General features: G+C 46.0%; 1 protein-coding gene across 2 annotated transcripts in view; it reads right to left on the reverse strand.

Annotated features, from left to right (window-relative positions):
* ADRA1A (adrenoceptor alpha 1A) overlaps positions 1-14,752 on the reverse strand; it is a 136,185-nt gene that overhangs the window by 8,014 nt on the left and 113,419 nt on the right. Inside the window, exons 3-4 of one of the 2 annotated variants that reach the window (XM_045993617.1) lie at positions 11,441-11,826; positions 5,743-6,704 (exon numbers count right to left, since the gene is read on the reverse strand). In XM_045993617.1, coding sequence (XP_045849573.1) covers positions 6,696-6,704; positions 11,441-11,826 — 395 coding nt within the window. In that variant the 3' untranslated portion in view covers positions 5,743-6,695. Of the gene's footprint in view, positions 1-5,742; positions 6,705-9,570; positions 11,827-14,752 lie in introns of those variants that run through there. The other variant, XM_045993608.1, reaches the window with a different exon arrangement.

Consider the following 14,752-nt stretch of genomic DNA (forward strand, 5'->3'; position numbering starts at 1 on the left):
TTTCTGTTGCAGAATGTCAGTGACCATGTGCTGAAGTTTAGGTATTAGGGTCTTGCATGATGTTCTGGAGTAGGAAGGCAGAGGGTGAGGTGAGCTTCTGGAGATAAGCACTGGGACATAAGCACACCTGGGACCCCATTTTTTTAATCCAATTAGTCCCTAGTCAATGTTTAACTCCCTTAAGAAAATATGTAGAAAACTAACAACTAATTGTTGTTTCAACATTTGTAATGCTTGTTTTACTCTTAAAAAGATTATATCCCCTTCCTTTTTTTAATAGCCTTCTTGTCAGGTGGTATGTGGGCATCCTTATTTTTTATTAAAACTGCTCATTGGCCTACCTATTCATCAATGCTCCCTCTTTCCCTGCCCTTTACGAGGACTGTCACCTCTGCCAGGAGACAGGGGCTGGGTGGGGGAGGAGCCCTGGACAGAGAGCATTCATCCTGATGCTCCCTTGTCTTTTGATTAATGAGCCAAAGGCTTTCCAACCCTTGAGACTTCAATTAGCCAAGGTGCAGAGCTGAGACCTTTTCATTATGAAGATAAGGCTGGTTTTAGCAAAAGGAATGGGGACCAGACTGTGGAAGAAAGACAAGTTGTTGTTTTTTTCTTTTTTCAGTGAATAAATCAATAAGCCACTGCTGTCCTCAATCAAACCTGGTTTTGGATGGTTTTCGCTTAAATACACTCACACTTTGGTAGGCGCTGGCTTTTCATGTGATTTTTCCTCCTGTGATTTCCAGACGGGATGGAAGCTGGTGAAGTACAAACTCTTAGCCAACAAGTCCGCTCCATTGTGATGGAGATTGTGCGGCCAGAAACACTTCCAATTTGAGCAGTGCCCCAGGGAGACATGGGAAACCAAAGTGGCCCCGTGCCTTGCCCAGAAAGCACGACAGCCGAGGCTATGCAGTTAGAGAAGTCCCGATCCTTCCAAATGAGGATAAATGCTCTTTGCTTCTCAGTAGGAACCAGGCAGAAGACATCACTCCATGACTGTCACGGCAGTGCCCTGCCAGCAATCAATTTGTCTACAGTAAAAGGCTTAGGTGGGGTTGATGAGACAGAAATGGGGCTCAATTTCTCAAGAGAAGCAAGGTGACCAGGCCAAGACACTCTAAAATCACATGGAATGGGCAGTGGCCACCCAGAGGCAGGAGCAGTTGGTGCTAAGACCAGACACTGGAGTCCCTGAGGGCTGGGGCAGCAATCGTAGTCTTCTGAATGCCAGAATTAGAACGCCTTTTAGCAGGGAATGGCTGTCCATATCCTCATATCCAAGCAAGTCATGTCACTTCCTTTTGTCTACTCTTCCTGAGCAATGAGACTGGGTGAAGGGAAAGCACCCTGAAGGCTCGTTGGCACCCATTTCCCATGCTGCTCCCGATGTGGGGCGGACATCCCTGAAACAGCGTTAACTCCCCCATCGCCAGGATTGGGGCCCTGTGGTGATCACCGCCTTCGGTGTGCTCTCCAGTGACCCATTTCCTGGGACTGGGTTCTGTTGTTGGTTCTTCACCCCATCTTACTGCATCTCACCTTGCTCGCAGGGTCTAGGGTCTGGCCTATTCACAGATGGCAATTGGCTTTTCCGGGTGCACGGGTCTCCTGGGGATTCAGTGCCTGCCCTGATTTAAGGTGGCAGCTAACCTGGGATTCCCTACTGCTGTGCTCTGCGCCCCTGGTTAGAATCTCACCGTCACTGTTCAGAAGCCCTATCACCCAAGCCTTCCTGGTGGGTCATCTGGTATTTCCAAGGCCCTGTGGACCTGGTGTCCCAGCCCCTGCCTGAGCACTAGTTCTTGGCTCTGGTCCCTTGTCCCTCTTTGTCCCTTCCCTGCTTGCTCAGGAGGGGCCCTGCTCTTTCAATAGGATCCCCCAGGGATGAGTACTGCTCTGGGCATACAAAGTGACATGACAGAGTTTTAATCTGGTTGAAAGATAGAACCTATGGAGGCAAAGTGTAAAGTATGTTTTAAGGTGAAAAAACTATAGATTTTTTAAAAAGCAGGGACAGATGAAAAACAGTGCACAATTAATTGTCAAACACAATTTAGAGACAATTGCTGTAGGAACTCAGAAAGGATGGTCGGGAAGGGCTGAATTTGAACATTTGATTTGGGGAAAGAATTGTGGATAAGATTTTGCGGACAGAAAGGAGAGAGTGGGGAGAAAATTGTATGGGTTAAATTGTCCCCCACCCTGCCATCCACCCCCAATTTCATATGTTGAAGTCCTAATCCCCAGGACTTCAGAATGAGACTGTGTTTAGAGAAAGGTTCTTCAAAGAGGAGGTTAAGGTTAAATGAGGTCTTTGGGATGGGCCCTGATCCAGTCAGGCTGTGTCCTCAGAGAAGAGGAGATGAGGACACACACACAGTGATGGGCAGACAGTGGGGGGAGGCAGCCAGCCACAGGCCAAGAAGAGAAAGAAGTCTCTGAGGAAACCAGCCTGGAGACCCTTGATCTCAGACATCCAGCTTTGAAGACTGCGAAAGAGTAAATGTCTATGTCGAAGCCCCTAGACTCGGGTTTTCTGCCGTGACCGCTGGGGCAGACTACCTCAGGGGGAGCTGTGTCAGCTAAAGTGGGAGCACGCTGGGTAGGAGAGGACCCTCTGCAAAGGGGAGAGAGGTTCCTGGCACAATGTTACATTGAGAGAATAGAGAGAGTCCATGAATAAGTTCCTAGGGCAGAGGAGCTGGTAGGGATGGAGACGGGCAGTGGGAACACCCGGTAAGGAGCACCTTTCACCCTGTTGGGATCTGTTGAGTTTTGCTCAGTGTGCCTTCTGAGGGATCGACTGTTGCTTAATTGCTTATCTTGCTTCATGCTAACAGGAAACCAAGTTTGCTTTGGGATTCATCATGGTCTTGAAGGCCCTAAGGGCTAAGTGGGAGAGTGAAAGGTGAAGGCACACGGAGGCAATGACGCTGGAGAGAAAGAGAAGGTGACATTGCAGGGCGAGAGACTTCGGACATGTCCAAGTGAGAGGGAGCTGCTGGTCCAAGAGGTGCTCATCTGTGGGTGGGGATAGAAATAACTGGAAATCAAGCCTGACTGGCACCACATTGAGTTTGTTCCCTTCACGTGGAACTAGTAGTAGCAGAAGCCCGGAAAGACAGCCGTGGGGGCCCAGGTACCAGTCTTTGTGGAGGGGCCTCTCCTGCCTGTGGCTCCCCCAGGCCTCAGGGACGCCAACTTGCAGGGTCAGGCCTGACCTGGGGAGGGGACAGAGATGCTGAGGGAAGCCCTCCTTGTCATCTGGGTGATGCACAGAGCTCTGTATCCCATGGGAACTGGCGCCCCCTGGGGCAAGGGTAGCTACCCCATCATTCATTGCTTGTCAGTTTGAAAAGAATAGAGGGTAGATTCATGGAGAGGGAGGCTGAGATAAGGAAAGAAAACTGGAAAGGAGAGAAGAATAAGGTTAAGATGGAAGGGGACGGGGAAGGGAAGCTGCCACACAGCGTCATCCCAGGCCTTCCTTTCTGTGCCCAAATAGGTGCTGCTGTTAGTACTGTTATTTTTTATATTATTCCATTACTAGATATATTCCTGATATTATTAGCGAGAGTTCCGGGTCCTTCCTCATCAGTTCTGCATCCATTCCCATTCCCTCACCCCTGGCCCTGCTGTAGAGTCTCATCTCTCAACACTGTGGACCTTGGCCTACGTCACCAGAACTGCATCCCTTGTTTCCAACCGACAGCGTGTGCCTCCCCCTCACTGCCCATCAGCACTGGAGAGGGGATGGGGACGGGGAAGGAAGTCGCTCCAATAATGGGCTAGCTTCGAGAAACATGGCTTCATTGTTGCAGCGGAGGACTGTTTCCCTACGGGAACACCATTTAGAGTCTAGTTAGGTGATTTCAGACTTAAAAATGAAAACCAGGGAAAGAAGGGAAAGGATGAGGAAGAGAGGGAAGAGAAGTCCTGCTAGAAGCTATTATATGTCTTCGGAAGATGTCCCTCCCCTCCAGCACCCCTTTCTGTACCCCGCTTCTTGGTGATCCTCAGGGCAGACCCTCAGAGGTCCTGGTGCAGGAGCTGTGGTCAGCACCTGGAGCCAAGGAGCACCAAGGAGCCAAGTGTGACCCCTAAAGCCTCTGGGGACCCCCATTTTAACAGGCTCCAGTGCTCTGGGAGGGATGTCAGATCAGCTGTGGTCAAATGTCACCCAAAAACTCACCCAACCGTGAGTCGGTTGTTGCGACTCACGGAGTCAGCTGGATTGTGCTGGGAGATTTTTAGTGGGGTGAAAAGATGAAAGACCCCACCCCCACACCACCGGCGGGCTTCTGCAGCCTGCCTGTTCTACAGAACCTAGCAATGGTAAGGGGTGGTGGGTGCTCCCCTTTTGTCCCGATGCCTGGGTAGAAAGTTACAATGAGGTACTAGAATACGTCTTTTGGGTGAGTGGGTTATATGGAGTAGCCCCCCCCCACTGCCCCAAGTATGAACTTGTCTCTTCATATAACAAATCAAACAGCTTGGAAATATTAATGTGGTCAAGTAGACATGTGTCAATGGCATATTTAAAAAAAGATGCTTTTAAGTTGAACACCAAAATCCACTGCTTAGCAGTTATTATTCTTATACTGTAAGCTTGAGATGGCCTAGATCAAGGATGGCAAATTAGGGCCCATGGGCTGTTTGTTTTGTTTTGTTTTTGTTTTTTGCTATGGCCTGTGAACTAAGAATGGATTCTACATTTTTAGAGGGTTGTCCAAAAAAAAAAAAGTAAACAAAACAAAAACCAAGAAAAAAGAATGTGTGAGAGAGCATATGGCCCACAATGTCTCAAATATTTACTCTCTAGCCATTTATAGAAAGTTTGCCAACCCCAGGTGTACATTAAATAGATCTTTATTTTTTTTACTTGTTTTGGGAACACCCTTCCCCTCCTCCTTCTGTAACAATGCTTCTTGGAAAAATGCATTCTGGACTTGGAACCCACCCAGCTCCTAAGCTGGAGACTGTCTGTGCCTCTTAGCATTTTTTTTTTTTTTTTTTTTTTTTTTTTTTTTTTTTTTGTGACGAATGCAGTGCCTGGAGCAGGAGAGGAAGCGAGCAGCTTGCTGACAATGATGAAGGGGCTCACTGGAAGAGGAACCTCCCAAACTTCCTTTGCAACCTTTGCAATCCCGAGGTCCTTAAGGTGTTCACCACTTCTGCCTTTGCCTGTCCTGTCACCCTGTTGACCAAGCCAAGAGCCTGTGGCCCTGCTTACTTCTTGAGCTCTGGTGCTGCCTAACTAGGGAGAAAAAACAGAATCACATCTGCTAGTCCTTTAGCCAATGAGAAAAGCACAGGCAAATATGCACTCTGAACAATCTTATATTGCCCAGTCGCGGGCAGGGGATATATTAGGAGAGAAGGTGCCAATGGAGCTGAAAATAGGGATCAGAGATGAACGAGTGACATATGAAATTCATGGTCTCAAGAAACAGTGGACCTTGGGGATATTGTGGGCGTCACGTAAAACAGAGTCAGAGGCTGGATTTGGGACGATCTGCAGCATCCTCCTTAAGTCTCTACATCCCCTTGGCTCAGTGGGTTAAGTCACTGCCTTCAGCTCGGGTCATGATCTCAGGGTCCTGGGATCGAGTCCCGCATCGGGCTCTCTGCTCAGCGGGGAGCCTGCTTCCCTCTCTCTCTCTCTCTCTATGCCTGCCTCTCTATCTACTTGTGATCTCTCTCTGTCAAATAAATAAAATATTAAAAAAAAAAAAAAACGTTTAAAAAAAAAAAGAATCGATGGCACACCCTTCCTTAGCTTTGTCCCTCACAGAAACGGCTTGAGTTAGGCGAAATTACTTGGGCAAGTACAAAGTGTTCTGTAAATGGGAGGACACGCTAAGCTCATGTTGGGACATCCTGTCGTAGCTTCCTTTCTACTGCATCTGAATGTACTTTCTGTACTCGGGCTTCTTAACAGGTTGGCGCCTTATTTTTTTTCTACAAATACAGTAAGAATTTGCTCTTAGATTTTTTTTCTCCCCTAATTAAGTCTGCATTTTTCATCGTTTAGCTCTAATCATTTCCAGCTTCTAAGGTGCTCTGTTGCCTGTAATATAGAGGACAGTGCTGTAATGACGCCTGGGCCCCACGGAAAGGAAAGACAATCATTTCGTGTTTGGAAATGAAGAAGCGAGCGGCCTCAGGCAGTTCCTTGCTTATCAGTGGCAGCCCAGTGTTAGGAAAACCACGCATCCCGCTTTGAGTGCTGTCCAGGGTAAGCTTTCCCCTTCCTCCTCAATACCGCCCCCTGCCCACTGCCCACGGCCATAACCTTCCTTTTAGGTGGGGGACTCAGGAATCCATGTTAGGGTAGCGCGGAAGAAATGAAATTTTCTTTCACAGAGCAGATGAGCTCCACCGTCATCTGGGTCTGGGGTGGGGGACATGAGGGAGGCTATGCTGATGGGAACAGTGGCAAGGGGTCTGGTGTCCTCTGCCGAGATCCTAGTCTGCTTTTGTCAGCCCCGCCCCCAAAGTCATCTCCACTCACTCATCCTGTGGGGACTTTGGAGGCCCAGGAAGCCATGCTGTCATTGCTTTTTGAAGACGGTGGACCCCACAGCAGCCTGGGCTCAGCCCTGCTCCCCGGCATAGTGTGTAGACAAGGAGCAGGTGCCAACAGTGTTCCAACCAGGCTGGACCGGAGCCGTGTGCAGGTGGTTTCAGGGTTAAAAGTCCTAGTAGTATAAAAAGAAATCAGAGTAACAGTGAGCACACCTCTGATGCCTTCCTACTGGCCACCATTGCCTTCTTTTTGGTCACCCTATTTTTGCTTGCGTAGTTTACCTTCCACGGGCTTGGGCTCCCTTCTCCCTTTGCTGACGAGCAGAGCTCTTTCCTTAATTAAGTCAACAAGTACTCATACGCAGAGGCAGCATCCCTTTTGGCAAGAGGACCTGTGCAGAACCAACCCCAGAAGCAAATGAGAATGTTTGTCAAGCTCTGATTGAGTAGCTGTGATTAAAGAATGAAATAGTACCTGCCCGAGCAATGAGTTCCTAAAACCTTCTCTCTCCCAGGCCTTGACCATGGGACCCACAGGGCAAGAAGGTCTGCATGACTTTGAGGGGCTGAGGCAATTCGAGATACTCAGGGCATAAAGCTCTCATTTGCAAAAAAAGAAATCCAAGAACAAGAGGACACTAGCTAATCCACAGTCATAGTTGCCAACTGGTTCTACATTTCCACAGATTGCCTACATCTCTGGCTACCCAGGGATCGATTCTGTGAGCCAATCCTCTATGGGAATGCACATGAAATTCACATGTCTGACATGCTCTCTAGGCTTGGTGTAATTCCTGGTGAAATGTCTATAATTCTTTCTTTCTCTCTCTCTTTCTAACTCAAATTAAAAAAAAATTAGTGTTGGAGTACAGGGGAGAGTGATGTTGTATTCTTCTTTGTTTTTAAAAGGGATATACTTCCTGGGGCACCTGGGTGGCTCAGTGGGCTAAGCCTCTGCCTTCGGCTCAGGTCATGATCTCAGGGTCCTGGGATCAAGCCCCGCATCGGGCTCTCTGCTCAGCAGGGAGCCTGCTTCCCCTCTCTCTGCCTGCCTCTCTGCCTACTTGTGATCTCTCTCCCTCTGTCAAATAAATAAATAAAATCTAAAAAAAAAAAAAAGGGATATACTTCCTGAAAGTGTGCCAATTAACTGGTTAGTCAGTAACCCCAACATCCTATGCAATGTGTTTCATACCCACAGCTGGATTTTTCATTTCTAGGCCAATGCAGCCTCTTTTGCATTCTCTTGTATGCCCATCTGCTCCCAGTTTGATAGAATTTGTCTTTCTTGCAAGGCCTGAATCACTTTCCATGTCATTATCCTCTACAAAATGGTGCAATCTGAAACGTAGAACTGCAGGCACCAAACCCTTCTGATCATCATCTGTTTTGGGGATTTGGTTGGGCTGGAGTTAGGCAGCGTATAGGTTGACTGGAAGGCAAATCCAATCCAAGAAACAAAACGTTAAAATGTTGTATGGTTTCCTGTCCTCAGCATCTCCAATCCAAACTGGGGAATATTCTACCCCCCCCCCCCCAACTATTTAGGAGGCAGAGGAACTGGGAAAAATGTGTAGACTTTAGTGTTAGGCAAATCCAGGACTGAATCTTGATTCCTCACTGGCCTAGGGCGAGTCCCCCAACTATTAGATTTTTACCTTTGAGATAGGAATGTGAAATGGCTATGAGGCTTAGAGCTAATGGGGTATAAAACTCCCTGCCGATGCACACAGAAGAACCTTACCAAAAGCCTTCCAAATGGATATATTTAACCACATAGCACTTGTCCACCATGGCTGGACAAACCCAGGTAAGCAGTGAGAGTCTGAAGCCTTCATGTTTTAGAGAGTGTTGGCATACACCAAGTGGTGACAGGCAGAACGGTTTTGGACAAGACAGGAATAAGTCAAGTGAAAGAAAAGTGACAAGCAAAAATGCTTTCCTGAAATCCTGGCAGTAGCTTGGGGCAATGTTTAAGTAGAGCGCTTCAAGGTCTCTCTGAATGCATGCGATTCGAACTGCAGAAGAAACTCAAGTTTGGCCTATCCCACAACGTCAAGTTGATTTTTTTTTTTTTTTTTTTTTGCGATGTTTCGACAGTCTCAAAGCAACTGCTTTTTATAACACATTAGAGAAAACATTTGGACCACTGTTGCTCTGGGTAAATTCTTCAAACTCCAAATAGAAGCAGTAAACATATGAGTATAAATATGACAATCATTTGTTTAACTGTGACAATTTTAGAGAGTTTTTGGCATGCTCAAAGGTACAGAGATTTTTGTGGATGAGTAAAAAATAGCTCAAGTATTGTTTATCCCACTTTGACGAAGTCTTGGGTGACATTATCAATTTCTTGTAAAAATTGGCGTGTTTATACCTAATATCTCATTATGGGAAAGGAAATAAATGTTAAAGTTTGCCTCCCTGGAGGGAGTGGGGTTGGTGAAGAGTATAGCAGATAATTATTTACGGACAGTCTCACATGAATAAAATTGTCATGGCTTTTATCTGATGACCAAAAGATTTTTAGTTGTTTGTTTTGATTAGAAGTGGCATCAATCCTAGCTTTTTGGTAATCCTTAACTTTCTAAAATCTAAAATTTAAATTTGTTTGGGAATGTATTTCAAGGGAGCCATATTCTATGGAAGCAAAACTATTACCATTCTTTTCATGGGGATGCCCTTCCTGTAAAGGGAAGCCTGACAAAAAGGGTTATTAAAATTCAGATCCTGAAAGAAACCCTTCTCCACAATGAAACTTATCTTTCCTCTCAAGGCAGAAGACAAGAGAGTCCTTCCCTGATGCTTACGTCCATAATAGGACACCCACATCTCGTAGAGCTGTTATGGGACATGCAGAGTAGAAGAGTCCAAAAATCCAGACAATATCTAATGCCAGAATCAAAGTTATAAGCACAAGGCACAGCGCCTGTCTGGTCAGAGAGAAGGCATTCTCCAGAGAGGGCTGAAAAAGGAAAATATTCAATGGCCAAGCAGGACCAACAACAGCCTCAAATCCACATGCAAACAACCCCCCCTTCCCACCCCCAAAGCAGTGTGCAAAGATATTAGCCTTCAAGAAGCATTTGAAGAAATTTTCATTTTGCTGCATGGGAAGAAGAAAAGATAATGGGCCCCTAACCTTGGCTGAGAAAGCTAAATAGGGGCTGCGATCTACTTTGAAATTCTTACAGGAAATTACTCAAACAGGGGGAAGAGGCTAGAGAAATGGTCAGTCAGTAGGTTTAGACCAGTGATTCTGGCCAGGAATTATGCCCAATCCACAAATCTTATTTTAAATTCTTATTGCAGAATATGAAAAATATTTTAATTTTTTACAGATAATCCTCCTCCTCTTTAGTCATATACGGAGTTATAGTTTAAGGTTGACCAGAATTTGGTATACAGAAAGCAAAAGTAGCACGTTCCTCAAGTTCCCACAGAAAGTGGGAACAGATGACGTGAACGGGCTCCTGGATCTCTCACCAGAATACATGGGCTTCTGTCGAAAACTATTCGCAAATTCCGGCTTTAGATGGTTTTCTGGTGATCAGTCAGTATCCTCCCAAGCTAAGCTTGTGTATCTTTCCGAGTTCAGGAAGGATACACCTGGATTCTACGGCTCGTGCCGCCATTGGCTACCTGTGCACTCGGGACCTTGAACCTCACTCCTCATGCAGTAGCGAAGCCGTGGAGGAAAAACGGAAGTCTAGATGCGCCTTCCAAAATATGATAAGCTCTGGATTTTCATAACGGTGTTCTGGAAAAGGTAAGCGATTTGCCAAGAAAAGCTTTTCTAGGCCTCATTGAAGCGGCTGTGCCCGAAGTCTGCAGCCTCTTAGCATGAAATTAACCCCCGCCCCAAACCCTTGATCTTTAAATATGTTGCACAAGAAGCCTTCCTCGATTTGATCTTGGAGCCGCTTCAAGGATTTTTTTTTTTTTTTTTTTTTTTCTGTAGAAGTAAAGTTGAAAACACTGACCTCCACCTCTAGCATCTCCCATCAGGAAAAGCCATCTTTCCCCCCAACCGTCTAGACCCAAGCATAAACAATGTGCCTCCGCTAGGCCCGAGGCTTCACGAGAACCCCTCACCCTCCTCTTTAGGGACTCGGGAGCAGTAGCCAGTGAAATTGCAGCAAAAGGTAGACCTCACTGTGGAGTTGTACCCAAGTGAAGAAACTGGATATGGTCAGAAATGGTGGAGTTTAAAACGTGCTCTAAAAATAACGTGCCTGGATAGTGGCCACCGTCTTAAGGCTCTTCCTCTCCAGGCCCTCTCCTCATAAATATCCACCGTGGCTGTCATTAAGTTTAGCCTGAAAATAAAATCCCCTCACTCCATCAAGAAATAGCTCCAAACTTAGAGTGTGTGCTCAAAATATTCATGATGAAATCATAACCTTATATTTATAGTCTTTTGGATTGTGTATGACATTCTGTTTCCCATGGTGTTTTTCGTTGCGAGGGTCAGACGTGGAAAGCGGCCTCGGAGGATGACCGCGAGAGCACTAGCCTCAAGGAAATGCTGTTTATCGTCATTTGGAGCCGGATGGTCGGATGGTCGTGTGACATCCTCCTCCTTCCCTGAGCCCTATCCCCTGCCCCAGAATCGGGTCTCTTCCCCTAACCCATTCCCAGCTGGTCCCCAGTTTCCTGGTCCTGTCTCCTCATCCAAAAAGAGTGAACTGGACTTCCAAGTAGGCAGTGGGGTGTGTGCCTGATATCATGCCCTCCCCCCGGCAACCCCTTCCTCTTTTCTGACCTTTCCTGTCCTCTAGACTTCCTCCCCATTTTCACTGAGGGAGATGGTGTGGATCTTAATGGTTGGAACTTGGTGGGTCTCTCCACGGCTGTGGGTGGAGGGCCCCGCACAGCAGCACACCTGCAGAAAGCTTTTACTTCTCACCCGGGCTGTGGTGCAGGCTGACTGGTCTTTGGACACTGTAATCCTGCCAGATTCACGGGGCATTGAAGAGAAAAATTTCCATTCACAGACCCCATCCGTCTTGGAGATCTTATAGAAGGTCTCTCCAGATCCCACTGGGATGCGAACCAGGTCCTTGTGTTGCCCTTCGAGGGCGTGGCTGGGCGGGTGCAGGGTATAGCCCAGGGTGTGTTTCGAAGACTGCTTTCGGCGGAGACATTGGATTCTCAAGACATTCTGGAAGGCCTTTTTGAACTCCTGACTGGAGCACGGATATATAATGGGGTTGATGCAGCTGTTTAGGTATCCGAGCCAAAATGCTATTTTAAAAACGGTTTCCGAGGGCTTGAAATCAGGGAAGAAAGACCCTGGAAGAAAACACAGAGTTGGACATATTATTTGTGAGCCAACCGGCCAACTGGCTAGGAAAACAAGCAAACAAACCGACACACATAGTTTTACATCTCTCAGATATCTCATGTGATTCTGAGTGCATCTGCGTTTCTCACATCTAACTGAATAGCCCGCGTGGACTGTCCTCCGAGGCCCTTCTCACCTGGTTCACACGTACAATATCTAATATGGGAGCCAGACCCACTGGATAGGTTTGTACCAGTTCTCATCGACATCGCTTGATTGCTGCAATGAAGCTTTAAATAATAAAAAAATGAAGGCTGAGTGTGCATATGTGAGTTGTTTTGACTGCATTTAAAAACAAGTTGGGGGGGGTTGCATGGGTGGCTCAGTCAGTTAACATTTGTCTTTGGCTCAGGTCATGATCCCAGGGTCTTGGGATAGAGCCCCACATAGGGCCCCCTGCTCGGTGGGGAGCCTGTTTCTTCCTCTCCTCCCCGCTCATGCTCACTCTTCTCACTCATGTTCTCTGTTGCTATCTTTGTCTCTCTCTCTCTAAAATAAATAAATAATCTTGAAAAAATAAAAAAATAGAAACCAGTTGGAATCCATTAAATAAGCGATATTAAAATGAGGTTACCTAAAAATTGGTTGTCCTCTGATGTGGGGTTACTAGACACAGCCTAAGTTATTATGAATCACTTCTCTCCTGCACATGGAATTGTAATTTTTATTCTTTTATTTTTATTTCTTAAAGATTTTGTTTATTTACTTGACAGAAAGAGAGAGAGAGAGAGAGATCACAAGCAGGCAGAGCAGCAGACAGAGAGAGAGGGGGAAGCAGGCTCCCAGCTGAGCAGAGAGCCCGATGTGGGGCTCGATCCCAGGACCCTGAGACCATGACCTGAGCTGATGGCAGAGGCTTTAACCCGCTGAGCCACCCAGGCGCCCCAAGAAATGCTTTTCAATATTCAATTCAAAAACATGTACCACCAACATAGAAAGTAATTGTATTTCATCCTCCCAAACATGTATTTTTTTTAAATTTATTTATTTTTTCAGCATAACAGTATTCATTGTTTTTGCACAACACCCAGTGCTCCATGCAAAACGTGCCCTCCCTATTACCCACCACCTGTTCCCCCAACCTCCCACCTCTGACCCTTCAAAACCCTCGGGTTGTTTTTCAGAGTCCATAGTCTCTTATGGTTCGCCTCCCCTTCCAATTTTTTTTTTTTTTATAAACATATAATGTATTTTTATCCCCAGGGGTACAGGTCTGTGAATCGCCAGGTTTACACACTTCACAGCACTCACCATAGCACATACCCTCCCCAATGTCCATAACCCCCTCCCCCTCTCCCAACCCCACCTCCCCCCAGCAACCCCCAGTTTGTTTTGTGAGATTAAGAGTCACTTATAGTTTGTCTCCCTCCCAATCCCATCTTGTTTCATTTATTCTTCTCCTATCCCCCTAACCCCCCATGTTGCTTCTCCACGTCCTCATATCAGGGAGATCATATGACAGTTGTCTTTCTCCAATTGATTTATTTCACTAAGCATGATCCCCTCTAGTTCCATCCACGTCATCGCAAATGGCAAGATGTCATTTCTTTTGATGGCTGCATAGTATTCCATTGTGTATATATACCACCTCTTCTTTATCCATTCATCTGTTGATGGACATCTAGGTTCTTTCCATAGTTTGCCTATTGTAGACATTGCTGCTATAAACATTCGGGTACACGTGCCCCTTCGGATCACTATGTTTGTATCTTTAGGGTAAATACTCAGTAGTGCAATTGCTGGGTCATAGGGTAGTTCTTATTTTCAACCTTTTGAGGAACCTCCATGCTGTTTTCCAGAGTGGTTGCACCAGCTTGCAGTCCCACCAACAGTGTAGGAGGGTTCTCCTTTCTCCACATCCTCGCCAGCATCTGTCATTTCCTGACTTGTTAATTTTAGCCATTCTGACTGGTGTGAGGTGATATCTCATTGTGGTTTTGATTTGTATTTCCCTGATGCCGAGTGACGTGGAGCACTTTTTCATGTGTCTGTTGGCCATCTGGATGTCTTCTTTGCAGAAATGTCTGTTCATGTCCTCTGCCCATTTCTTGATTGGATTGTTTGTTCTTTGGGTGTTGAGTTTGCTAAGTTCCTTATAGATTTTGGATGCTAACCCTTTATCTGATGTGTTGTTTGCAAATATCTTCTCCCATTCTGTCAGTTGTCTTTTGGTTTTGTTAACTGTTTCCTTTGCTGTGCAAAAGCTTTTGATCTTGATGAAATCCCAATAGTTCATTTTTGCCCTTGCTTCCCTTGCCTTTGCCGTTGTTCCTAGGAAGATGTTGCTGCGGCTGAGGTCGAAGAGGTTGCTGCCTGCATTCTCCTCAAGGATTTTGATGGATTCCTTTCTCACATTGAGGTCCTTCATCCATTTTGAGTCTATTTTCGTGTGTGGTGTAAGGAAGTGGTCCAATTTCATTTTTCTGCACGTGGCTGTCCAATTTTCCCAGCACCATTTATTGAAGAGGCTGTCTTTTTTCCATTGGACATTCTTTCCTGCTTTGTCGAAGATTAGTTGACCATAGAGTTGAGGGTCAATTTCTGGGCTCTCTATTCTGTTCCACTGATCTATGTGTCTGTTTTTGTGCCAGTACCATGCTGTCTTGATGATGACAGCTTTGTAATAGAGCTTGAAGTCCGGAATTGTGATGCCACCATTTTGGCTTTCTTTTTCAATATTCCTTTGTCTATTCGAGGTCTTTTCTGGTTCCATATAAATTTTAGGATTATTTGTTCTATTTCTTTGAAAAAAATGGATGGTATTTTGATAGGGATTGCATTAAATGTGTAAATTGCTTTAGGTAGCATAGACATTTTCACAATATTTATTCTTCCAATCCAGGAGCATGGAACATTTTTCCATTTCTTTGTGTC

The sequence above is a fragment of the Meles meles genome, chromosome 2 (assembly GCF_922984935.1).
Source record: "Meles meles chromosome 2, mMelMel3.1 paternal haplotype, whole genome shotgun sequence".
Taxonomy (NCBI): Eukaryota; Metazoa; Chordata; class Mammalia; order Carnivora; family Mustelidae; genus Meles; species Meles meles.